At 50.0% G+C, this 25,651-nt stretch overlaps 1 protein-coding gene across 1 annotated transcript in view; it reads left to right on the forward strand.

Annotated features, from left to right (window-relative positions):
- USP34 (ubiquitin specific peptidase 34) overlaps positions 1-25,651 on the forward strand; it is a 3,618,222-nt gene that overhangs the window by 2,222,399 nt on the left and 1,370,172 nt on the right. Inside the window, exon 42 of the mRNA XM_069608012.1 lies at positions 4,313-4,476. Coding sequence (XP_069464113.1) covers positions 4,313-4,476 — 164 coding nt within the window. The remainder of the gene's footprint in view (positions 1-4,312; positions 4,477-25,651) is intronic.

Raw genomic sequence — 25,651 nt, forward strand, 5'->3', positions numbered from 1 at the left:
GTCTGTGAACATAGGTGAAAAGCCTTAACAAGAGGACAGAGTGTAGAAGTGAAAAATTACCTGAAAGCTAAAAGAGTGTGGGACATTGCATCATTTTGACCGCGTACAAGGTAGTATACATGTTGGAAGGTCTCTGAACAATGGGCAAACCCTTGGTATCAAGGACTAATGATGTGTAACAGAAAAGTGGAGCAAAATGAAGTTTGAGCAAAACACGATGACAAGAGCTTGGGACGCTAAGGCCATATGGTTGCGTGACTTGTAATGGGTGGACCGTGCAGTCTATCATCTGCGCCTAGACCAGAGGGCCCCAACCAAAAATGAAAGTAATCAAGGAGACTAAGGAATCTGCTGTTGAATATTGTGAACTATTCAAAGTGCTTTGGGAAAGGGAATCCAGAACTCCTGTCAAGTATAGCGAGTCTGTTGAATAGCGTGACAAGAGACTCAAATTTGGGAAGGAGAACCCAGAGCCCTGTTGAATACTGGAGAACAGTTGTTGAACCTTGTGAATCAAAGTATTTAAAGCTTGGGGACGGGACCCCTGAGAAACCTTGCAGAACTCCAGCAGAACTACAGTTTTGCATTTTACTTCTTCACCTCGATGACGTTTTTCCTGGACACCTGCACTCTGTTGGAGGAATCATGAAAAAAAACGATTGGATCTCCTTTTTATGCGAGAGGACCCAGCTCCCTTGACTGCCGCAGGGCAAAGTCTCTGTCGCGATAATTAAGAAGCCTGGCAATGATGGGACTGGGTGGCGCCCCAGGCACCGGAAGTCTCCCCCTCCACCCCCCCTGGTATGCGATGGGCCCTCTACACCATGAACGCCGTCGAAAAGCCAACATCACCCAGACCCTCCTGCAGTATCACCTCCACAAGCAGCTCCATGGGTCCTTTGTCCTGAGGAGGTCTCCATCCATGACTCTGCTGCAACATTGATATCCTGAGACCCCTGCAACAAGTTTTTGGGCTGGGAAGGGGGTAGCATATGTCAAATTGGTGTGAGTTGTATCTGTTTTCCCCATACTAACCTGTGTTGCTGCAGACTTATTGAGAGGTGCAGGATATTATGAACCACTCCAGCAGAAACTAGACAAACTGCAGCCACCAACCTCTCTGCGTGGAGCCCCTCCATGCCCCCACTATGGTGAAGGAGCGACAACAACCCCTTGCTTATCTCTGTGAGCGTGGGACCTGGCGGGCAATGTGTCACACCCCCAGGCTGCAGCCGCCCATCTCCATCTGCAGATGGGTGTTTGTTTTGACGTATCTCTCCTTAGTTCACAGTGCAGATGGGGGCAGACCCGCCCAGGGCCCCGGATGCCCTCTCCTCCGGATCCAGCAGATGTTGAATAAGTAGGGGGTGGAAGGTGTGGACCCCCACCAATCCCCGGGAGTGCCTGGACCCAACTGGGCAGAACTAGGTATTGTGGGTGGGGCCCGTCGGCTCCTCTCTGCTCTGAGCGTACACCCCTTCAGGTGTAATCACCCTCCTCATAACAGTCCGTGCTCACACTCAGGTCTGTGGTTTTCCAACACTTTGAGCCAGCCAGGCATCACCAGTTTCCTCTCCGGGTTATTGCCTGAGCCTAACTGTTCGGGACACTGCCCCAATCCACCTCCTGTATTTCCCCTTTGTAAGCGAGCCGCAACTTGTGACGGCACTGCACGGAGCTCTTTGCAACCAGTCTCTGTCCCAGGCACATCAGCAGATCAGTCCGCAGCACCACGGGTCAGGCCCACCAAGGCAGGCTGCCGGATTGGAAGGCCAGTCCACACCGCTCTCCGTGCAACGCCCCACCAGCATCAGCAGTGGGGGGCCAACAATTAATTCATCGGCCGCCATGTGTTCCTGTTTTAGACGGTGCCCTGCCCATTCCAGGGGAGACTCCCTCTCAATCTCTCATGGCCTCTATAAACCTCGGCCCCCGGCAGAGCAATGCCGATTCCGGGGGGCGGGGGGGTCTATCCCCACTTGGCCTTACCAGGCATGGTCCTTCAGTTCTCTTCAGAGCTTTCAGTCACGGAGCTGCCTCACTCCTGTTGCGCCTTGCCGGAAATCCTCCCTCCCCGGTGGGTGTGAGGACAATCTTTCAGCAGAACTGCAGTTGCCTCACAAAGCCGGCGCCACATCTTCAGCAGCAATCCTGGGAACTTGCCTCTGGGCCGGGCCGCTGCTCTCTCGCCTGGCTGGGTCTTGGTCCTGGCAGCTCGGCAACACCGCAAGCCACCACCGCAGTTACTCCATAGATCGCCTGGCCAACAATCAGGACTGTAGCACCACACAGGCACCCGTGGGCTGCCGGAGACTCTGCGATTCAACACACCAGCTCTATCTATCTATCAGAAAGCACTGTGGGGTGCGATGGCAACGATAGCACAGGATTTCTGGTCGGTGGTCCGGGAGCTCACATTAGAGCGACCATCTTTGGAGGAAGACCCTTTTATTACCCTATTTTGATTATCAGATACACACTGTGTTTAAATTCCCTTAAGACCGCCATACAATGGGACTTGTTATGCTTATATCGAAAAATAATTGGGGATACTGTGATGAATCTGATAACTCCTTTCCCGGTGGTAGCCTCTCCCCATGTGGCCAGGGGACGGCAGCCACAACCTGCTATATGAGGGAGAACCACATGGAGGGAGACGACCCTCAAGGGGATAACAGAACATCATCAGATGAAAACACAAATCCCCTCTCCCTTTTTGGGATATTTCCTCCATGTTTCATGCCTTTATGGCTTACTGTGATAGTTCTCAACAACCATCTACAAAACCTACTAATGGCATCTTTCAGTATAACATGTCAAGAACTGCCCCTCATTCCCAGGTATATGGGAGTATGTGGACGAGGAAGATGACTAGAACGATCCACATCACTGATGCCAAGAAGCTGGAGACGTCCTCTAGTGGTTGTAGGTGTCTAACAAGCACTAAGACATTTAAAAGGATTGCACCTGGAAAATTGAGATATTGAGTCTCGGGTCATGGAGCCTGGAGGAAGCAGACGGTCACGGAGAACGAGGCGGCTGGAGGAGACGGCGTTCATTGAAATCCTGCTGGGAGAGAAGCCCTGTGTAAGCATTGGGAAGAGGAGAAGCTCCTCCGATGACACAGGGACTGGAGAGCAGGAGAAACACCAGCTGCCCGCAATGACCAGAGAACGGAAGCAGCGAAGACCGCAAGGAGCTTCAATGCAATGAAACAAAGCCATTAAGCCTGTAGCATCGAGCTAGACATTGCGTAAGCACAGCACTAAGCAAGTGGCAGAAAGCCCACAGCAGGGATTTGAGACACTGGGGCAAAGGTGTAGAACTGATGAATCTGAGAATTGGTGGTCAGGGAACCCAATATCTGGGGAAAAGAGAAACCAATTGGAAGAGTGAAGTAATGAGAAAAGGGTTACAAACCTGGAACCCCCACCCAAATGTGAAAGAGTTGTATTAGATGAGAAAGCCCTGTCAGGAGAGTATAGCACAGTGAGCTAAGTGCTCGCCCCTGATATTTGTCGCCAGCGTGCCGTGGCAGGTTCGAATCCCGGCAGGGTCACTTAGCCTTTCATCCGTCCAAGGACGATAAATTGATTACCACTCTGTGGGATACTAATTTCTGTTGTTATTTCAGCTTTCTGAAACAGATGGGTGTGCAGCGCTATATAAGAAATACATTATTATTATACTATACAGTCTCAAGTTTTCAAGTTTGAGAAGTGAAGCACACGAGAAAGCCATGGCAGGAGAGTATACAAAGCAAAGTGATTTGCTTCTGCTCGTGTTGGAAACACATTTTTTAGATTCAGGTGTAATACACTATTAACCGGGGAAATCCTTTCAAGTCGTGCCAGCTTTTTTTTCTTTTTTGACAGTGATAATTTTTTGAAACATGTATTAACAGTTTTCACAGGCTCTTTAAACATTCAATGTTTTACACTTTGGGCTTCTTGTAGGATCAAATGATATCCTGTCATCCGACTTCTTCTGTAATCGTCTATCTTCTGTAATCGTCTATCTACAGGTTATAACATTGCACTAGCGATTTGCTGTTCGTCAAAGTAATTAATCATATTTTAGAAGCCTTTGGAAAGGTTGCTTATTTTGTTGTCTTTGCTTGTCTGTTAACATTTTATTGTTGTCACGACTATTGTCTACTTTAAGTTCAGTATTATCTCTTAATGAAAATATTTCATGTATTTTACATATGATGACGTATTGTGAAAGGTATATGACAAACCAACACACAATTAATACTTTTTTTTTTAAACAGCCATATTATGTAATGCACTTGTTTTTCATCAAATTTCAGCATCTCATACACCTTATAAATGGGATTATTGGCCTCATGATGATGTTAGAGCTGAATGCAGGTTTGTTGGGTTGACTAACCTGGGAGCAACATGTTACATGGCATCCACGATTCAACAGCTTTATATGATACCCGAGGCTAGGCAAGAAATCTTCACAGCTAAGGTATGGCTTATGTTAAACCTATTTTAAATGGCATGCCCAATGTGTTAATAGTTTATGAATTAAGTTTTGATTTGAAATCCTAATACTGCACACTGCTTCACTAAGCTTGCATCGAAACAATATAAAAGCGACCTTCCTGGTTAAGCAGCAAAGTCTTAAAAGAAGATAACTCCTCATTAAGGTGTCCCAGATAGCATGTCCAAGATGGTGGTCATCTGGGTGCATTCCCTACGAGCTTCACATCTTCATCTATTTCTTTCCCCATTTATCAGATGCTGATTTAGCCAAATTGGCTATTGAGGGCAGGGGACAATGCCTTAAACCCCTGGGGCCTACCTATAGGTGCAGTGTCTCGTAAGTATGATGAAAGCAGGGAACGCAAGTTAAAGATGGCGCTGACATCAATTATGCTGTGATCCCTGGTGAGGTGCGACCACTGGTGCGGGGGTGGGGAGAGCACACCACTGTTGCAGCTCCGAACGCCAGGCAGTTGCAGGTGACATTTCACAGTGGGTGAGACCTAGATGGGAGGACTCTCTCGTTTGGCGGTAACCCTTAAATGCGGTGGTAGCGCTATTACCGCCACATTTAAGGGTCCGCCAAATCACGGGTTTGGCAGATTTCCCCCCAGCTCTGAGCTCGGGGGAAATCCGCTGAAATTTTGCGCTATTACCGCCGGCGAGAAATCCGCCGCCGTTGAGCGCGAAAATTCCCCATTGAGCCCAATGGGGAATGGGGAATTTCCGAATGGGCTCAGTGGGGAATGGGCATTACCCGTTCCGCCAAACACTTGATCCCGCGCTATTAGCGCCGGGGGGTTTGGCGGTAGGGCTATTAACGCCGGCGCTAATAGCGCCGGCGTTACCGCCCAACTCGTGATGAGGCCCAGAATCTGCACACTGTGAATTTCGGCACAAGCCTTCTGGAGGCTGTGGATGCCATTGGGACTGCACTGTGGTGGATTGCCACCTGCACTGGAGCTGGGTCCTCGCAGAGCGGTAGGTGGGCTGCATACGCGCTGGAAGCTTCAGATCAGAGAGCTGATTGTGGGGGTAGGTTCCGTTTTATTGTGTGCTTCCCGTTGCATCAGTGTCTATTCAGGCTTGCATTGGGAGTGAACAAAGAGGCACGAAGCAAGGCGTGAGTAGTGCTTTGGGTCCAGGTACACCCTACGCCTCTTCCCATCCTTTTGCTGGGCATTGCCCTCTACCAACCAGCCCTCATATGTGCCACCTGCCCCCTTAGAAAGCCCAGATTGTGGTGCAGAAGAGGAGAAGATTCAAAATCTTTGGTATAAATATAAGCCAGGAGGCCCAGACGTGTCGTCACCACAACCTCAGAGACCTGGGACTGACCTCCCCCTGGCAGATGAGGCGAGACTAGAGGGCCCAGTGTCAAGGGAAGCTCTCATGAGAGACATCTTTAAAGCCCTGCTGTCAGTGCTAAAGGACTATCCAAAGGAGGCAGCCCATAATGAAATACACATTTTGCACGCTGATCTATTGTCTGTGTTACAACCTTGCAGTGATCAAAGAATTGGTAATTACAACTGACCTCTCTGTGGAAATTATCAAGTCAGTTGTGCATGAATTACAAGAAAAATGTGAGGACCTCAAAAGTGGTCGCACTGGGAAGACATTTGCATAGGGTTCCTTAACAAGGAATCTGAATTGCAAGGCCCACCTCTGCTACTTGCTATTTTCAAACCTGCTAGTTCAGGTCGCTAGCATTGAAATTCAAATTGATATGGAACATTTGGTCCGGAAAACTTGTGAGTGGAGCTGGTGCTGGCAAATTTATTGGTGAAACTCCATGATTTTGTGACCAAGGAAAAGATCGTAGCAGCGACTCAGAAGAAAAATCTTCTTCCCCTTTAAATTTAGAGGCACGGCCCTGGGAGCATGCGCTCGCCTGACTCTGCCCACCGGCGCCACTCCTCAGTCCCCTTTTCCGCGTCACCGGGAACGGGCTGTATTCACCAGCGCTCCTGGGTTTGGCTTCAGCCATGTAATACCACACGCTCTTCCCCGGATATTCTTCTATCTTTGTCTTTTTCTTTTCAATTAGGTACTTGGTCCTCCGACGCCACGCTCCTCTCCGGCTCATGTCGACTTCATCGGGCTTCAGCTGGTGTCCAGCCTGCGAGGGCCTCTTCCCTACATCCAACCCCCATGCCCTTTGCCTCCGCTGCCTTGTCCCCGACCACGGCTGGGAATGTTGCTAGCTTGGTGGAGGGAGATCTTCCAGAAGTCACCTCCGGAGGACCTAAAGGACTTTGTCAAACATCGCTTGAGGCCGAAGGAAGGGCCTCTATTCACCATCGCACCCCGTAAGGGCGACTCCTTCCCAAGGAAGCGCCCGACCGGGAGGAACACTTTGGGTTCTAGCACCGGCACACGTACCGAGGCTAGTCCAGCTATCGGCCTCACAGCCGAGGGGTCTCTGGATCCTTCCAGTGCCTGTGCTGAGGGACCGCAAGGTTCTTTACCGAGGTTACTCCCGAGTGGCAACGCCCTAATACTGGCATCATGTCTGAGGGGGCGCCTTCACGCACCACTACCGGCAGTTCAGCTGAGGGCAATACGCCTTCCAGGTCTAGGCCTGAGGTACAGGATAGGCCTTATGTTCCAACACCAAGCATCTTGGACAGGGCTGGGTCCGATGAGCCCGGCACCACAACTTTGGCACGTGGCATGATAAAATGACTGCTGCGACAGACAAGATGGCCGCTCGCCCGATAACCCCTATCATCACAGGGTGGGACTGGTGTTAACTAGGTACATGGCCTACAGTTTATCCATCAGCAGCGCAGGGCAGGTTTCCCCTACTGTCCAGGCAGTGTGTGCCCCGGCTCCAGCTGCCTGTGGCCACCCTGTCAATATCTCCTGCCACCTCTACAGCCTCCGAGGACAGGTTCTTCGAAAAGGTTCTTGGGGTTGATGCGAACTCCCCAGATGGGGGTCCTCCTCTGGGAGGCCAACAGGGACGTGCTCCCCCAGGTCACCACACCAGCGCCCATAGTCATTCCTCCAATGGCTCTGGCATCACAGGCCCCAGTGCTGCCACTGCTGCCCCATCCGGCTCCTCCGATTCCGGCTTCCCTGCCTCCCACAGCACAGGCGGCCCCACACCAGCCTCTGCAGCAGCCACCGGCTCCGATCTCAACTCCGCAGCCCACGGCACCCAGCACTCCTCGACCAGTTCCGGACCCTCCGAGCACTCTGGTGGACACAGATGAGGAGGAGGACCCCGACACGCCATCTTCTGCCAGGGCCTTCCACGATCACCTGGCAGGTTTGGCAGAGTATTTGGGCCTTCCTCAACCAGTTGTAGAGCAGCCCCAGGAGGGGGTCTTGGCAGAGGTCCTCAGCCTAAGACCCCCCTCCAAAACATGGATCGCGATGCAGAAGGACGTAGTCGTCTTGGCTAAGAAGGGGTGGCTCAAGCCACACTGGGCCCAGCCTATCAACCGGTGCCTGGATCCCAAGTATAGGCAGTTGGAGGGGGATACACTCTTGCTCTTGGTGCATCCTCAACCGCAATTGCGGCGGCATCACTCTGTTCTAAGCCTCAGATATCCCCGGCCACCTTGTCCTTGGCTCTGTTAGGCAAGGAGGAGAAGATCTTGGAGGCATATGGGAAAACGCTGTACTCCAACACCTCCTTGCACCTGCGTCAAGCCAATGCCGATGCCATGCTGGTAGCCGTTAACCTAAGGGTATGGTGGGAAATTGCGGACTTCCTCCCGGAACTTCAGGCACACAGCCAAGCTCGCTTCAAGGCAGGATTATGTGAAGCCAGGGTGGTAGCGCATATCGATAAGTCTGGCCAGGCATGTGCATCGCCACGGACATGAGAAGGACGACCTGGCTCCAGGCTCGTAAGTTTAACCCCGACGTCCAGGAACGCATATTGGACCTTCCATTCGAGGGTAGGGACTTCTTCCACTCGACAACGGAGTGGAAACCGCAAACCGCAAAGTCTTTTTTCTTACGAAGGCTACACCCAAGGCGTACACCCAGTCACATCAACTCTCTGACAAGGGGCGGACGGACGTCTGGAGGGTTCCAGGGCTTCCAAGAACTGAGGTCCAGACAACCTGACAGTTCCCCAAGTCAGCACCAGAGGAAATAACAAAAACGGGGGGGCAAGGGCTTTTTCCAATTCCCCCTCCTCCGCAACAGCATCAGAGGGAAAGGAGGCATGACCCGCACCTTCAGGTCCACGTGTCTCCAGTAGGGGGCAGGCTTGCTTCTCACGTGCAATTTTGGCACCAAAACTTTTCAGACCCCTGGATCCTCCACCGCCTTACAGTCCCTTCCTCTCCTCCCTCTTCCCCTCCTCTCCCACAGATTGGGACAGCAACTCTGTTGGCAGCTATCCGCTCACTCGTCGAGAGTCAGGCAGTGGAACAAGTCCCTCCCTCCCAGCGAGGCTTGGATTTCTATTCCAGGATTTTTGCCATACAGAAGAACCACCAGGCTGGCCTGAGAGTTGTGTTGCACCTTTCCACCCTCAACATCTCCCTTCCTCTACAAAAATTCAAGATGGTTTACGCCAGCACTCATTGCGGAGACACTGAACAACAGGGGAGACTGGATGTGCTCCCTGGATCTGAAGGATGCGTATCTACACATCCCTATTTGGCAGCCTCATCGGTCCTTTCTAGGCTTCAGGATCATGGGTTGCCATTTCCAATTCAAGGTGCTACCCTTAAGCCTCAATTCAAGCCCCAGGGTATTTACCAGGTTGATGAACGCAGTGGCAGCCCTCCTCAGGGCCCAGGGCTACCACGTCTACCCATACCTGGACTTTATCTCCAAAGGCGGTTCTCCACACCTCCTCCGTGCTCATGAACACTCTCCACAACCTGGGGTTTACCATCAATCTCAAGAAGTCTCAGCTACAACCCACGCAGAGCCTGACTTTCCTGGGCCTCATCTGGGACACTGGCTCAGAGAGAGTCTTTCTCTCGGAGGACAAGATCACGGCCGTCAAGAGGGCCACGGCCCACTTCTTCTCCAGGACTGTTACCTCGGCCTGGTGGTACCAGCACCTGCTGGGTATTATGGTGGCGGTCCTCTTGGAGGAGATTACAGCTGCACTTCACAGCCTCATGAAATCAGTAGAAGGGCTCCCAAGCAGAGCAAGTAGACATCCCTGCATCTCTCCACCCGGACCTCAAGTGGTGGTCTACGGATTACAACCTGTGGCAGGGCAGGCCCTTCCGGCAGCCCCTCCCACAGATTACGGTCACAACAGACTCCTCCCTAGAGGGCTGGGGTGCCACTCTGGACAACCACAGTGTTTATGGAGTCTGGACCCCGTAGGAGTCCCACATCAACTGGCTAGAGTTGAAGGCCATTTGGCTGGCCCTCAAGCCTTCCTCCCTCTCATAGAGGGCAAGACAGTACTTATCCAGATGGACAACTCCACTAGCATGTACTATGTAAACAATCAGGGGGGTACCAGGACCCCCCCCCAACTATGCTGCCTTGCGGTCAGCATGTGGAAATGGGATATGGAAAACAGCATCTACCTCACTGCCGTCCACCTCCTAGGGGAGTCCAACCTGGCGGCGGAAGTGGCACTTGAACAACCTAGTACTCAAAGAGATCTTCCTCAGGTGGGGTCATCCCCAAGTGGACCTGTTTGCCTCCCAGGACAACAGGTAATGCCAGCAGTTCGTTTCCTGGCACAGGCACGGCCCCGGCTCCCTTGGTGATGCATTCCAGATTCAATGGAACTACATGTCGGCATATGCCTTCCCGCCCACCCCCCTGGTTCACATGGTGATCTGCAGGATAAAGCAATCTTGTCACCTCAGCATCATTCTGTTAGTTCTTAGTGGCCGGCGAGGCTGTGGTTCTCAGAGCTGCTCAGCCTAACGGATAGGCCTCCCATTCACCTACCGCTGGGCCCAGCTCCACTCCTGACTCAGCAGGGGGGGGGGGCAGGGTGCTGCAACCCGCTCCTCACAAACTAGTCTTCGCAGCATGGTTCCTGAGCAGGTCACTGAAACACTTGAACCTATCTCAGGCTAACCTGGAAATCGCCCAGGGCGCCAGAAGCAAAGCTACCAGATGCCAATATAGGAGCAAATGGTGTAGATTCTGTCATTGGGCCAACTCTAAGCAGATTGACCCCTGAGGTGCTCATTGGACGACATGCTCTCCTTCTCGTCACACCTCGCCCACTCTGGAGTACAGATGAACACATGTCACACCTATCTGGCGGCAATAGGAGCCTACAGGAATTCAGAGGAGGGTCTCTTCTCCTCTGCTAACCCAGTGGTCAAGCAACATCTGGCTGGCCTCCACAGGCTCTACCCACCTACAAGGAAGCCACACCCGGTGTGGGACCTCAACATAGTGTTGGGCGCATTGGCGCACAAGCTGTTCGAACCAATGGCATCTGCAGACATCAGGCTGGTCACCCTAAATACAGCGTTGCTCGTAGGTTTTCCCCTCTGCTCGCAGAGTCAGCGAAATACAGGCTCTGGTGGCATCAGAGCCCTACACCACTTTCCACAAGAATAAGGTGGTCCTCTGGACGCATCCGGCATTCCTACCCAGGGTGCCCTCCTCCTTCCATCTAAATGAGGAGATAGTCTTACCCACCTTCTTCGCCGACCCCAAGGATGAGCCCCTCAGTGGGTCTTGCGCCGTCTGGATGTCAGATGCGCTCTGAAATACTACCTGACAGGACCAAGGAATTCCGCACGTCGGATGCCCTCTTTGCCCCGTTCGGTGGTTCACGGCCAGGTTATCAGGCTTCCCAGGCCTCCATAGCGAGGTGGATGGTCGCGGCCATCAAGGAGGCCTACGAGGGGCAGCACAGGCCAGCTCTGGCTAATTTGCATGCCCATGTCTTCAGAGCCAAGGCCACAGCCATTGCCTTCCAAAGCCCTGTACCTTGGCAAGTCATCAGCAGGGCGGCCACCTGGGCCACCCCTTTGTCTTTCTGCAAGCACTACTGTCTGGATGCCGCCTCTAGGTTAGACGCGGCCTTCGGGCAGGCGGTTCTAAGGAACCTGTTTGCGTAAGGAAGGTCTCCTCTCCACCCTCGGGCTACATTCAGTTGTAATCGCCCATACAGTATGGAGGAAAGGGGACGGGACGTAAGAGTAATTAACAGTTACTCACTGTAGTGACTAACATACACTTAGTCCATAGTCCCCTTACCTCCATATGTCACAACCATCCTCCCCCTTAATAGTGGTGTAATTTGGCAATGTTGAATATTTTCAACGTGTCAATGGGGACTGAGGAGTGGCGCCAGTGGGCGTAGTCAGGCGAGCACATGTCATCAGGGCCGCGCCCCTGTGCGCCTCTAAATTTAAAGAGAAAGAAGATTTTTCTGGTAAAAAAAGGTTCTGTCTCCCGTCGCTCGCGAGGGGCACCCATACAGTATGGAGGAAAGGGGACTATGGACTTAGAGTATGTTAGTCACTACCGTGAGTAACTATTAATTTTCCCCTGTAGGCTACAATGTAACCTGTGATGAATCAGCAATGATTCCCCCAGAAAACCTGGCCTGGAACCCTTCCTATGTGGCCAGGGAAGGGCAGACACTTCCTGATCCTGACCCTGTGGGTGGTGTTCTGCGGGAGGATCACATGAGGGGGGAAACAGGTCAGAAAGACTGGGAAAATCCCTTGTTTAATATTTCCCGAAATCCCACACTTCTAATGGCTTAATGCATAATAGAAAAAGTAACAAAACCCAAATTCTGTTGTTGGGGACTGCAAGCCCCATAATTCCTTCCATAAGTACTGGGACCAGGAAGAGGGCCCAAGAGCAATGTTTAGGATGGTCATCTTGTTGGGGCTAATGGCACACACCAGAGAGCCTTAAAAGGCCCCCCTCACTTGCAGGCCATTAGATGGATGCAGAGTTGGAGCCGCAGCAGTAGTACAAGGAAAGCACGTTGTTGGCAGTCCACACAGAAGTTGGCTGAAAGAGATGGCGCTGGGACCAGTGTAAAGCAGATTTCAACTGTTGGTCCTAGAGGGTCCTTTTCCCCCTAAATCTGAAGTGTAGAGGTTGTGGAGCGTGAAGGAAGACGACTGTCCCCCATGTGAACCGAGTCACAGAGACTGCATAGCAGGAAGCGGTAGCCGGGTTGTGGTGTAGACCCATGGGTCTCTGGAGCAAGTCAAGCTCCGTACTCGGCTGGCAGGAAACTAAGGCAACTTCACCAAGGAAGTGTGTCCATTTGAAAGGAGCCTGAGTCATGGAAGCCTTACAGCACACAAAGGGATTGGAGACAGAAACCGGTGAGTGTTACTGAGTGTTCTAATCCCTTGAGCATACAAACTGTGGCAACAGTGGCAAAGGAGAATCACTGGTAATGGAGTGAAAGTGCTGTTAACCTGACTGTTGATTTTCGGGCAATGACTGTAACAAAGGTAGCACTTGAGTATGAGTGAACTACCTGAATGGCACTAATTGAATGTTAGATTGAAGAAAACAGATGAAATACTAATCGTGTGTGCCTAAAAGTGATTCTAAAGTGAAGGCTAACTGAAGTAATTTATAAAGCAGTAGAACACATTGTAACACTAAAGCTAAGTGAATAAACTTTAATAATTGTGAGTTCCAGGGAACAAGCATTGCCCACATCCAAGAGGGGTATAATGGTTGTCTAAAGCCTTTAGAGTTGTACATGTTTGTTTGAGTCAAAAGAGACTAACCACAAGGATACTATTAAGCTTTTGGGACCAAAAAGAAGGGAAGGGGTGAATGACCCCTTCAAAAGGGCAGCATTCCCTCCTCTCTGGCCCTGTCCGGGCCTGGCTAGGCCATGGCCATTGGGTGGCCATGTCGCTATGCCTTCATTCTGAGTCATCTTTTCGTAAGCTGCATAATGCGCCACTTTCCCATCTTGGCGCTCTCAAGGTAAGAGGCAACATCATTGCCTAAGGGTCATCTTACTGATCCACTCATAATCTGCGCTTCATCCCTTACTCCATGCACATCCCTCAGTTACCTACCTGGCCTCTGGGCGCTCTACCACCGTTCAGTTGCGCTGTTTCATCTGCTCCGCCTTTCACTGCCCACTTCAACGTATCAGCCGAGGCCACTTCACTCTGCGCCCTTGTGCCTTCCCTGCCACCTCCAGTCTGCTCACCTTCTGTTCACCCTGCCCTTTACAGACCGCCGACTTACGTTTGATTTCTAGTGAGCCTACCCAGCGTCGCCCTACACGGTGTACAACATCTCTGCCTCTGTCTACCCCAGGAGGGTTGGATCCCCTCATTGGTGGAAAATTCAAACATGCCGGAGACTGATTCTGACTATGGTACTCCAGATACCGAAGCCTCCGTAATACAAGACGAGATCCCCTCATACTTGCACCAGACTGCTACTTTCTGCTGATCTTCTTACCGGTTTGTAGGAGAGGCTATCCTACCCTCCATATTCTCATCAACTTGATCTAGACACTGCCTGTTGCAGCCCTTGTAACTCGAGGCTAGGCTTCTCCAACCGGTTCACACATTTGTTTTACTTTCGTCCCGTCCGAATTGCTCTCCCATAATGCAAACACTTGACTATACTTTGAAGCCTTGCGCTGCCCACATGCTATGTAACTACATGAGGCCAGGCCTCCCTTGGCATGTATTTATTGTACCTAAGATAAGGTGCCTCATATATGCATGCCTGACGCAGCCCCCTGCAACAAGAGGTGAGGCTTCCCTAGTATATATTGACGACACTATGTTAGGCAGAAACCTGTGCAGTTCCCTTAGGGACCACTGCAAAAGATTTAGGACTACAGGTGGTTGGCAGTAAACCCAATTGGTAGCAGTCTGTACCACCCAGATTTACCTGGTAGCTGTGGCTGAGCAGTCAGACCTCTCTCAAGAAGAGTTAGGCAGTATATAGAGTATACACAATAGGTACAGAGATACAGTAGCACAAGCAAACACTGACCAGAGCTTTGGTGTAAAAGTATATAATTATGTATTTAAAGGCACACTTGTAAATCACACTAGCACAAAGAGGTAAGTAAATTCAGCACACAGTCACTATTATATATACACAACCCTAATTACTTATTAGACAAGTCTTAATGAGAAACACCACTTATTTTCAGACAGAGGTGAGCGCTTAGCATAAGATGACACTCTAATAAGTTATTAAAAAGGGAGGGAAAAAGGCAGAGTTATGAAGCACACAAATGTCAATACTTTTCAAAGAACCACAGTGAGGCAGGTTAGGCAAAGTCTATTGGAGAGCAAGGAAGTTCAAATGCCAGGCTCACTCTTAGAGAGAGCAAGCAAAATGTGTCCAGGATCACACAGTGGGGTTATGCCCAAAGAGTCTTTGTAGAAAGTTCACAAAAGATTGAGATTAAGTCAGGAAAAGTTAGTTAACAGGTCCAAGGCTAACCCAGGTTAGAAAATCGAGGATTTACTGTCACCCCGAACGATCTGTCGCAAGGGAAGCCAGGCGGGACACAGTACCTGAAAGTGGGAAGAACGCTCCAGCGGGGGCTGTTGTTGCTGGCAGCGGTTGCAAGTCAGTGTTTCGTCCAGAGGAAGAGGAGGTCTCGACGTGGGGGAAAGCTGAAGGTTGTTGCACTGCCAGGGAAGAAACCAGCCGCGGAGTTTCCCGGTTACAAGGTACTACCCTTTTCTTTGCGGTAGTGGTAAACCATGGTATTCCGGTTGCCGGGGTGCTTAGCACGGGCAAGGCGGCCACGAGATGGTCCAGGAAGGCGAAAAGACGGGCAAACTGGTTATCCCCACCAGTCAAAGGAAGAAGACTTTCCGGACTTGAGATCTCCTCTGTCGTCAGGAAAAGTGGTGAGACGGTCCAGCAGGGCTCCACCGGTGGTGTCGTCGTTGCAGGTCAGCTCGGCCTCTCCCTCCTCGGATTCTTTAGGTCCTGCGGCGACTTCTGAAGTTCCAGTCCCCAAAGCCCTACTTTTATGCAGAAAACCCCCATTCATTCAGCCTAGCTGTCACTCAAACATGCTAAGTGATGAGCCAGGCGGCTCACCACTTGGGCCAATCACACAAGAGTGTGACTTGAGTTGCCGAGGTAACTCAGTCCAGGGTGCCTAAACCCCCTCTCAGACCCTCTGTGGTACCCAGACAGAGTGACACCACTTTTGGAGGCTTCTGTGGAGAAGCCCGCCAAAAAGTGGAACAAAGGGCTCGACTTGGGTTGGAGTCACAGAAGCGAACACAAACACCATTTTGGAACCAAGTTCCGGCAAAAAATACCAACCAGTGAATTTATATTAATTTAATAAACCGGCGGTATGTTCGAGGCTATTTTAAAAAGTGGTAGCCTCGAACAATGGGAAAATCCCATAGGAATATATTTGCGGTCGAATAAAAAAAGTAGTATCCACTGCCACCAGCCAAAACTCGGTCGGGGGGACTGGACAGTGCCCCCTCGAACAACAGACCCCGGGCAATCGAATTGCCCCGACCAGTACGTCCACAATAGGATGGTTTGTACTGGTTCTGTTCACAATTTGAGACTAGTAAAGCCAATGGTGACTTTACATGCCCGGGGAGACAGTAGTCAGTCCCAGGGTATGGAGTCTATGTTTGGGGGTCGCTACGACACCCCTGGGTTACGGCACGGAGGGTGCTGTGTAACCCATATACCAAAAAACACATGAAGCCCTATGGGGTAAAAGACCCCATAGCCCATAAAACACATGCAAAGACAAAGGACCACCTCAAATCATGTCTAAGAGTGGGAGGAAAAGAGTCTCACTATTAGCAGGAGAAAAAAATAAACCCCAAAAATCCAGCAAAGCTGCTGGGGGACTCACTAGGTTTGGGAAATTAGCCTTTACAGAGAATTCCCCCTAACACACTAACCTTGCCCGATCAATGTTGGGTAATTCATTGTCTGTAACCCACTATGCACAAGCACTTTCTGTATTCTTAAGCTAACAGCGCCTAGATGCCTCTGGGCTTTGTGTGCTAAATAAATGTAAAAATAAATAAGTACATGTCTTAAAGGGTAGCTGCTTGTTAATGGCAATTGTTCCATAAAGATTGAAGCTGGTATCAAATCTCACATTGCCAAAGCCAAAAGTAGGAGAGGTACTATTTTATCCTTAAAGGCATTTTGGCTACTGATGTTGCAGAAAGATAAAAATGGCAAAGAGGCTGCCCTTCTGGAAGGTGAATGTTCAGATGAAGAGTGCCTTGCTTATATGAAGGTTTTGAGAAGCACTAACGTGAATCTTGCCTTTTCTGAAGCTGTGATAAACCTTTCATTGTCAGTAGATTTAGAACTTCAATAGCACTGTTGATTGTGGAAAACTATCGGGCAGGCGAGTAGACCTGCATGGTGAATCCTTGTAGAAGTGGGCCTGGTCCGAGAGTAAACCAGGTGGAAATGGAAGTGCTGTGAAGTTATCCTGACAAAGATACAAACTGTGATGTATGGTGTTGGCAGAAGAGTTGAGAAAAGCTGACATTAAGAAGTTGTATTTCTTCAATATTTGAGTGGTATATATCAGCATAATAAATATCTATCGGCCACCCTGCAGTATGTCTTTATTTGAAGTGCAACTACTGACACTGCTCGGAAACCTTACCAAACCTACTTCGACACCCTACTTTTGGGTGATTTCATTCTTTGAGACAATGACACTACTGACATCTCTGCAGGTTATTGGGCTTCAGCAACTTATAAAACCCCCTACTCATAAGGACAGGCACACTTTGGATTGGGTTCTTACCAACAATATTCAAACCTCATCCTCTAATATTAGCCAATGCCCATGGACTGACCATTTTCTCGTCCTCTTTGATTTTAATCTCCCGGCTCCCTATAAAAAGGTCAGTGTGCAACCTTGCATCGACATTAAAACTAGAAATCTTAACAGAGTTTGTAGTTCCGATTTCTCTGATCTTCTCCTAATGTTGCCTCCCGTCTTGGCACTTTTGGACATTGATGCACTGGTGCAGTAATAAACCATCATGTCTCGGCTAATAAACTGGCACCTATTACTGTCAAGAAACTTGCAACAGAAGCGGTTGGTAGTTCATGATTTTCCATTGATATAATAAAATACAGAAAACTGAAAAGAACCGCAGAAAGACAATGGAGGAAGGATCCATGTTCTACATCTCTTCCAACTTATCGATTGGCGGCTGTCAATTATATATGAAAAAAGAAAAAGCCATTATAGCTGCTAAAAAGGTTAATTATGCACAAAGAATTAGCAATGCCAAATCGATAAAAATAACTGTTTTCCATTATGCAAGAACTAGATAGCAGGAAAAATACCACTAACAAAGTCCTTCTCAGTGAGACCTGGTGTCAGGAAATTCAAGATAGCTTCTCAACCAAAATAAAGAACCATCAATCTGCCAGCACCAGCCACAGGCTGGGGATAGCTAACAATGCTGGAAGTATGTAACACAATGTGGAGGGTTTGGATTGCTTGTTAGTGATTGAAACTGTGTTATGCCCAAGCAATGTTTATTAACACGAAAAGAGGAGGGGGCATATCGCCCATGTAGCTAAAAAGAGAGGCATATATAATGCTCCTTAACAATTTGGTGTTTTGAAATTGTCTCTGCCGTACGAGGAGCAGAAGCAACTGGTTACTTGCTGTCAGTGTCTGGGGAGGATTTGTACCTCAGCGTATTGTGTTTGAGAGGTTACTCAGCAATAGATGTTGAGAGAGAGGAAAAGGCGGGGATGGAGAAGGTTCTGTCTTGCCCTTCCTCTCTAATCCACTATCCCTGGGCAGCGCTGGTGGGCCGCTTATCTAAAAGTGGATAGAATAAGGAAGTAAGAAAAGTACTTTGATTTGTAATTGCACAATAGTCTATATGTTGTTTTACATTGAGACTACAGACACTAGCTACTTGATCTCTTACTGGTTTTGTGGTATTCGGGGTGTTGACAACTGTGGCCCGAGTTAGGGCTGATCTGTGTTATGTAACCATGGGCTAAAGGCAGAAGAACTAAACGCAGGGCAGATCTCCACCAGTATTTAGGCAATGGCTACTTTATTGCCCAATACTGGGGGTGAGTGTGCCATAGTTAAAAGAAACATCCTCTCAGTGGAGTGATTAAAAGAGAACTGTTGTGAAGACTCAGTAAGTGAGAGTAGATCTGTTGATTCAGGGGTCTCCCTGGCGCTGAAAAACCAGGAATGCAGTGGGAAACTATCCACTGTCTCCCTGTGTACTCTTAACGTCCTGTCCCCTTTCTTCCATACTGCATGGGTGTCCCTTCCAAGGGAGACTGAACCTTTTTCACCAGAAAAACTTTCTTCCCCTTTTAAATTTAGAGGTGTGTGGGGGTGCGGCCCTAGGAGCATGCACTGCCCTGACTCTGCCCTCCGACGCCACACACCAGTCCCCTTTCCGCATCGACGGGAACGGGCTGAATTCACCAGGGCTCCTCGGTTTGGCTTCGGCCATGTAATTCCACGCGCGGATACATCTTCTTTTTATTTTTTGTCCTTTTTATCATTCAGGTACTCGGTCCTCAGGTGTCACACTCCTCCCCGGTGCATGTCGACTTCCACAGGGTCCAGCAGGTGTCCATCCTGCAACAGGCTCTTCCCAACTTCAGACCCCCACGCCCTCTGCCTACGTTGCCTTGGTCCAGACCACAGTTGGCAAGCTTGTACAGCGTGCAACGCCCTGTCATCGAGGTTGCTGAAGAACAGACTAGCCAGTTGGAGGGAGCTCTTCCAGAAGTAGCCTCCAGAGGACCTCAAGAACTTCGTGAAACATCGATCCTGGCCCAAGGTAGGGCCTCTATTTTCCATTGCACCCCTCTAGGGAGATTCCTTCCCAAGGACTCGCCCGCGCGGGAGGGGCTGCTCAGGTCCTTGTACAAGCACGTGCACCGAGGCTGCTCCAACCACCGGCCTACAGGCCGAGGGATCCCCGGATCCTCCCGGTGACAGTGTTGAGGGACCGGAAGGTTCTTTTACTGGGTCTTCACCCGAGGGGCTCCGCCCTTGTTACCGGCATTATATCCGAGGGGCCACGCTCTAGTACTGGCAATACGTCTGAGGGGGCACCTAAACGTGGCTCTATCGGCCGCCGGGCCAAGGGTGTCACACCTACCAGGTCTAGGGCCGAGGAGCACGGTAGGCCTCGCAATCCACACTCAAGAGTCTTGGAGGAGGCTGGGCCCAGCAAGCCGAGCAACACAATGCAGGCACGTGGCAGGCAGCTCGACAAAATGGCCACCGTGCCAGACATCAGCACCCGTCGAACGCCATTCCAGGAGTTTGGCGAGGAACGAGTGTCAAGGTGGGACTGGCCTCAACCAGGTACCTCTCTTCTCTCTCTCTCCCTCTGTCTCCATATGTCCCTCCAATGGAATCTCTCCTCCTACTCTGCTGCTACTCTCCCGTCTCCACACTGTTAGGGAGAAATCTCATTTCTGTGCTAATTCCCTTCAACCTTAGAAACCCCCAGCTCTTCTGCTGGTCTTCAGGACTTTTAATTTTTATCTTGGGGTGAGGGAGACCTTTTTTTCTCACTCCCTCATGTATTTTTGATATTTGGACTGTGTTTTCTTTGTTTTTTGGAGTCTTGACAAACTCCATGTGTATGGTGACGCACAGCACCTTCAGTGAAGTATCACAGAGAAGCCCTTTGAATTTCTCTTAAGGTTTAAACACCTTCTCTTGGGTGAACTACTGTTCCCAAGAGTAGTAAAGTGAAATTGACTTTACTTATTGTTTTTCCTGTGTAGGTGCAGTATACCCCATCTTATATGGAAGTGCTGGGCGGTTACTTAGTAGCCCCTTTTCCTACGTGCTCATGTAACATTTTTTATGTTACCCTCACTACATTTAATGGCTGGTGGCAGTGGTTTAATTTTCCTACCCTTGTGCGTTTCTACCGCAGGCTGAATCCTCAGCTGCAGTAGTGCACCCATGGGTGCCCATTTTGTCAAAATGGCCCCGGTCTTCTTTTTTTTCCCCATTTCTTGCTTGTGAGGTCTTTCTTGGGTTTTACTCTGCGCGCCAAACCAGGTTTAACCCTTTTGTTTGTTTTGCCTTTCGCGGGCTTCAGTGCTGAAACCTGCCTCTGGCTCCAGTGTGTCTGGCAGTGTAGGAAGCAAGGGAGGTGCCCGAAACTCCCTGTCCTTAGTTTCCTTAGTTACCCGAATGAACCGAGTGCTGATTGGCTGGCTGTCCTTGCAGGACAGCTACCCTGCTGTGTGAGTGACAGCTAGGCTGTGCATGAATGGGAGAAACCTGCATCAACGGCAAGGTTTCTTGGACTGAAGGCAGAGTCGACCACTGGATGAAACATCCGACGAAGGAAACTGGAAGAGAAGCTTGCTGCACCCTCCTGGACCCTGCTGCAGTGCTGAAGCTCAAACTCTGAATCGACTAGATAAGCCCGGAACTGACAACTTCTTCCCTTGGGTTGGTGGGACCAACTATAACCCCAAGATGAACTTTGCTGGAGGACCTTCCCCAACTGGCTGTACTTCTTTGCTGCTGCAGGAACCGAGTGCCAGGGGTTGAGAAATCCGTAGTCGAGTGCATCGTCTTTAAGCCGGACCAGAGCTCCGGGACGATCCTGAGGACCATCCAGAAATGGGACGACCCAAGCCCGAGCCACCTCACCACAGTGCTGGACTCTAGAAGGAAGGGAAGCCCATCCAATGTCCAACAACTGCAGTGGTGCTATTTGACGGTAGCTAAAACCACAAAGTCCTACTGATCTGAAAGCCTATAGCCGCTGACGACCAACTGCAGTGCAAGAGTCCTCCAGACGACCTGCCTCTTGTCCCCATCACTGAGGCCCAGGAACACAGGATCTGCAAGACTGCAACCAGAACAGAAGCCAGCTGCACCTCTCCAAACCCAAGGTACTGTGCTGACTAAGGGGTACTTACTTCTTTTGTCTGAAGCTTGCATTATCTCACTTGAGACTTGCAGTAGCTGCTTTTTACAGAGTTAATTTTAGCTCTGACCGTCACAAGCCTGACAGCTTGTGGCCCAACAGTGATTCCTTACAAACTCTCTAACTTTGTGCAAGACTATTGTGCTATCTACAAGAAGTGCCTCAGCTCCTTAGATGGTGCATAACTTTACCTTGTATTGCTGGGCAAGGTCTAATCTAGACTTCATTGGGAGATTGAAAAGTGATCACATGCTTTCAGAACCTGTTATCCTTTTTTCCTTCTCTAACCTTTTCCTTTTTCACAAACCTCAGAATTTATTAAGTACCAAAAAAGTGATATATAAATGCCAATACTGCCTAGTAATTGAAGCCACCCCAGGGTGTAGGAACTGTATTGTCAGCATCTCTAACGAGTATCAACTTGCTTATTCTAAATCTGAGAAAGTGATATGAAGTGTATTTTGATTGTTGCATTTTGCCCTTTCTTTTTTTTAACATCTTTATTTAAGACTGACAAGTGCATACCAGATATGTATCATTTGCAGGGAGTATACATATTTTTCAGTGCATGGGAAAACAAAATAACGCTTGACAAATGACTAACAAACATTATACGCGTGGATAAGTTTCATCTTCATTTTCAGAGTCAGTGACAGTATTCATTGTAGGGATTTTCTAGCCGGGTCGGCCTCAGAGATGAGCGATTCATCGTCGGGATGGGTCCGGGGTAGTCCTCAGGTAGTTTCTCAGGTGGCCCATATGTCTTTTGCTCTACAGGTGGCTGTGACGCTCCCAACATATTCTCCTCAGTCTCTTGGACCTATATTGGGTCTTTCAGCCATGCCTGCCGGGTGGGAGGAGCCCTAGCCTTCCATGAATGTTTCTCTTGGCGACCGCCACCGCGAAGAGCCGCCTCGTTCTGATCGGGATCTTCCCTATGTCACCAAGCAGGTATTTCAGTGTAGTAGCTGGGATTTGGAGGCCGATGATGTCGCTCACCGTTTTGGCCATCTCCCCCAGAAATGTTTGATTAAGGGGTAGTCCCAGTACATGTGGAAAGAATTTGCTGCTGGGGTCTGGCATTTGGGGCATTCTGGCTGTAGAGAAGGGTCAAATTTAGCTATTTTGCCTGGGGTAATATGCAGATGATTTAGTATCTTAAATTGAATTAGCCTAAAGTTTGCACATATCGAGACTGATTTAGTGTACTGACAATACCTTGCCCATTGGGCATCTTCTATGGGAATTCCGAGGTCTCTTTCCCAGGTGCCTTCCATTGTATTTTTGGAGGGAGTGTGTCGTTGAGCAGCATTGTAGAGGGTGTCATAATCTCAGTTAAGAATGAGTGCATGGGGGGGGACTTCCACTTCTTCCTGCATGCCGCCTTTAACTTATGGTACTGCAGCGATGTTACTAGCCCGGCACCCACCTTTGCTTGGACTTCTCCCAGGGACACAAATTTCCCATCTGGATATAGGTCTCCCAGTCGCATTTCCTTCCCCAGGTCCCATCTTTTCTGCAGGGTGGTATCTAGGGTGGGCTCAAGGTCTGGGTAATGCCATGCAGGAGCATGGGGCCAGAATGGATTGTCACATCCCACCCTTTCAAGAAGTCGAGACCAGGCTCTTACAGTGGGTTCAACCGGGTCTATCTCCCCTTGATCTCTTTTGGCCTTGGCGAACTGCATTGCCCTGAGTTTCAATGGGGAAGCCGCAAACTTTTCAGCTTGTATATGTGCGTATGATTCCACATCTGCTGACCAGTATTTTGCAAAATGTGCCTGGCTTGCCTGAAAATATAATAGAAAAACTGTGGGAGTTAGACCACCTGTTTCATACCTCTCACATAGCTTGGGCCATTGAAGTCTGGCGATTCCCCCTCCCCATACAAAATTTGATGGCAATCTCTGCAATTTTTGAAAAAGTGTTCGGCAGTGACCCTCTTTCCAGTGCCTCCACCCAGACCTAAAGCAATTTAGGAGCAAGCTCTGATTTGAAAGACTTACATAGGTCAACTGGAATGCCATCGGAGCCAGGGGTCTTGCTAGCTTGTAGATCCGTGATGGCTTGTTCTATCTCTTCGACGGTCAGGGGGAGTTTGAGACCTGCTTTCTGTTATATCTAGTTCAGGCAGGGGCAATGAGTTCATATAGTCATGGAGTTCCTCAGGGGATGCCGTATCAGTTTTTACAGTAAAGTGTGCTGTAGAACTTCCAGAATATCTTGTTGATGTCACTCGGCCTTGTATGTATGTTCCCATCAGTATCAGTTATGCTGGTCATGTGTCTCATCCCCTGTTCCGCTTTGATGAGGTTAGCCATTGTTCGACTTGCTTTGTTTCCCTTGCTGTATTTCCTAGCTCTCCTGGGTTGTGACACATAGTAGAGTTCGCGTTCGGCCAATGACCTGAATTTTGTCAGTTGCTCAGATATTTCTAGTAGATGGGTTTCGCTTTTGCTCAGGGCGTATGTAGCCTCAAGGTCTTTCAGCGTTTTCGGAGTGGTCCAGCTCTCTCCTTATGTTCCTCAATGCCCTATATGCTTGTGACATCAATAGCCCTCTTAGCCAGACTTTAAAAGTTTCCCAGATCGTACCCTCAGACCCAACTGAGCCGGAGTTTCACTTTCACAATATTTCAGTCCTTAGTGTTTCTATCGTAGTATCATCTATTGGCAGGGCCGGGGACATTCTCCAATTGCGAGTGGTAGTTTCTGCGCTATGTGGTAACAATTCGAAAAGGACCGGGGAGTGGGCCGACATTGTCTGGGGGAGAATTCTACAGTCACTCACATCTGCGATGAGGTTTAGGGAGCACAACCGATAGTCTATGCGTGAGCAAGAGCCTTGTACATTCGAATAAAAGGTGTACTCCCTTTCCTGTGGGTGCAGTTCTCTCCATGCATCGGCTAAGGGGAGCGTGGTCATGGCCTGAAGAATAGTCAATGCGGACCTACCATACACGTGTGCTTTAGCTGCCAGGGGCGCCATTTTGTGGAGACTGTGTCATACGGAGGGTGTATGACCGTTTGTATAGCTAAGGTGTACAGCGCGGAGTAGGTGCTGAGTGGGTGCAGTCCTGCAGTCTACTCTGGAGCAGTCTGCCTACAGTCTCTACTGTGGGAGGAGCAAAGTGGAGCAAAGTGAACAGTGACCAGTTAAAAACTCCATTCTCAAGCGGAGCGGAGCTGAGTAGGTGCAGTCCTGCAGTCTACTCTGGAGCAGTCTGCCTGCAGTCTCTACTGTGGGAGGAGCAAAGTGAACAGTGACCAGTTAAAAACTCCATTCTCAAGCGGAGCGGAGTAGGTGCAGTCCTGCAGTCATGCATGGCAGGCATGAAGGAATGACCCCCACACTTTTTGTGCCCGAGGAAGAAGAAGAAGAGGACACCAGAAGGCTGCGAAGCTCTCGCCCACGTTTGGCCGCGGCCGTGGATGCTGTGACTATTAAGCCAGTGTCTGGCAAAAAAGGTGAGCAATCGAAATTTCCCCACAAAACTGTACCTATGTCAACCATTCAGAGCACAATTCCTTCACAATTAACTCTACCATCCGTACAAAGTAAAACAATTGCAGCCCCCTGCGGGCCCACCCCTGCCCAATCAACAAAACCCTGCACTGTCCCTCCCCTGTCCGGCTGGCGACCCAAAATCTCCTCCTTTGGAGACTCCTACCTTGGTGGGTGCGGGGAGGGCGGGTGCGCGGGGGGGAGTGGAGAGGATTGGAGTCGAGCGGGAAACAGCAGAGACTGAGAGGGGGGAGTGGAGGGACTCCTCTCTGCGTCTTCGAGAGGGCGCTGCCGGAGAGCCGCTTGAGGCACGGGGAGGGGACGGAGGTTCCACCGCGGCAGCTCTGTTTTCGAGGGGAGAGGAGGAAATTGGAGGGGGGCCACCTCCTGGGGACCCACCCCCAAACACGGGCCTGGAAGAAGGGGAGGAGCGCCTTCCTGGGGCCCCGCCTGCTGACTCAGATCGGGACTTTGAAGGCCAAACAGTTCTCGTTAAGGCAATGATCCATCTTCCTCAGGCCCTCAGTGAGGCCACGCCTAGCCAGGCGAGTTTGATAGAGAGCGGGCAGGAGCCCGGTCTCTCAGACTCCCAGGCTGCTGAAAGAAATAAACGTCTAAAAAGAAAAAGGCAACAGTCAGTGACAGAGGGCATGGGGAAAATTAGGAGAAAGCGAGACACCAGGACTCCTCTGATTAATAACAAAGTCGTACTTAAAAGGAACATAAAAGGAAAAGCACCAAAACTAGTGACATCCCGTGGGGCTCGTACTAACAAAAGCACGATTGAAGATCAAAG

This window comes from Ambystoma mexicanum, chromosome 4q (genome assembly GCF_040938575.1).
Source record: "Ambystoma mexicanum isolate Mex_15411 chromosome 4q, UKY_AmexF1_1, whole genome shotgun sequence".
Taxonomy (NCBI): Eukaryota; Metazoa; Chordata; class Amphibia; order Caudata; family Ambystomatidae; genus Ambystoma; species Ambystoma mexicanum.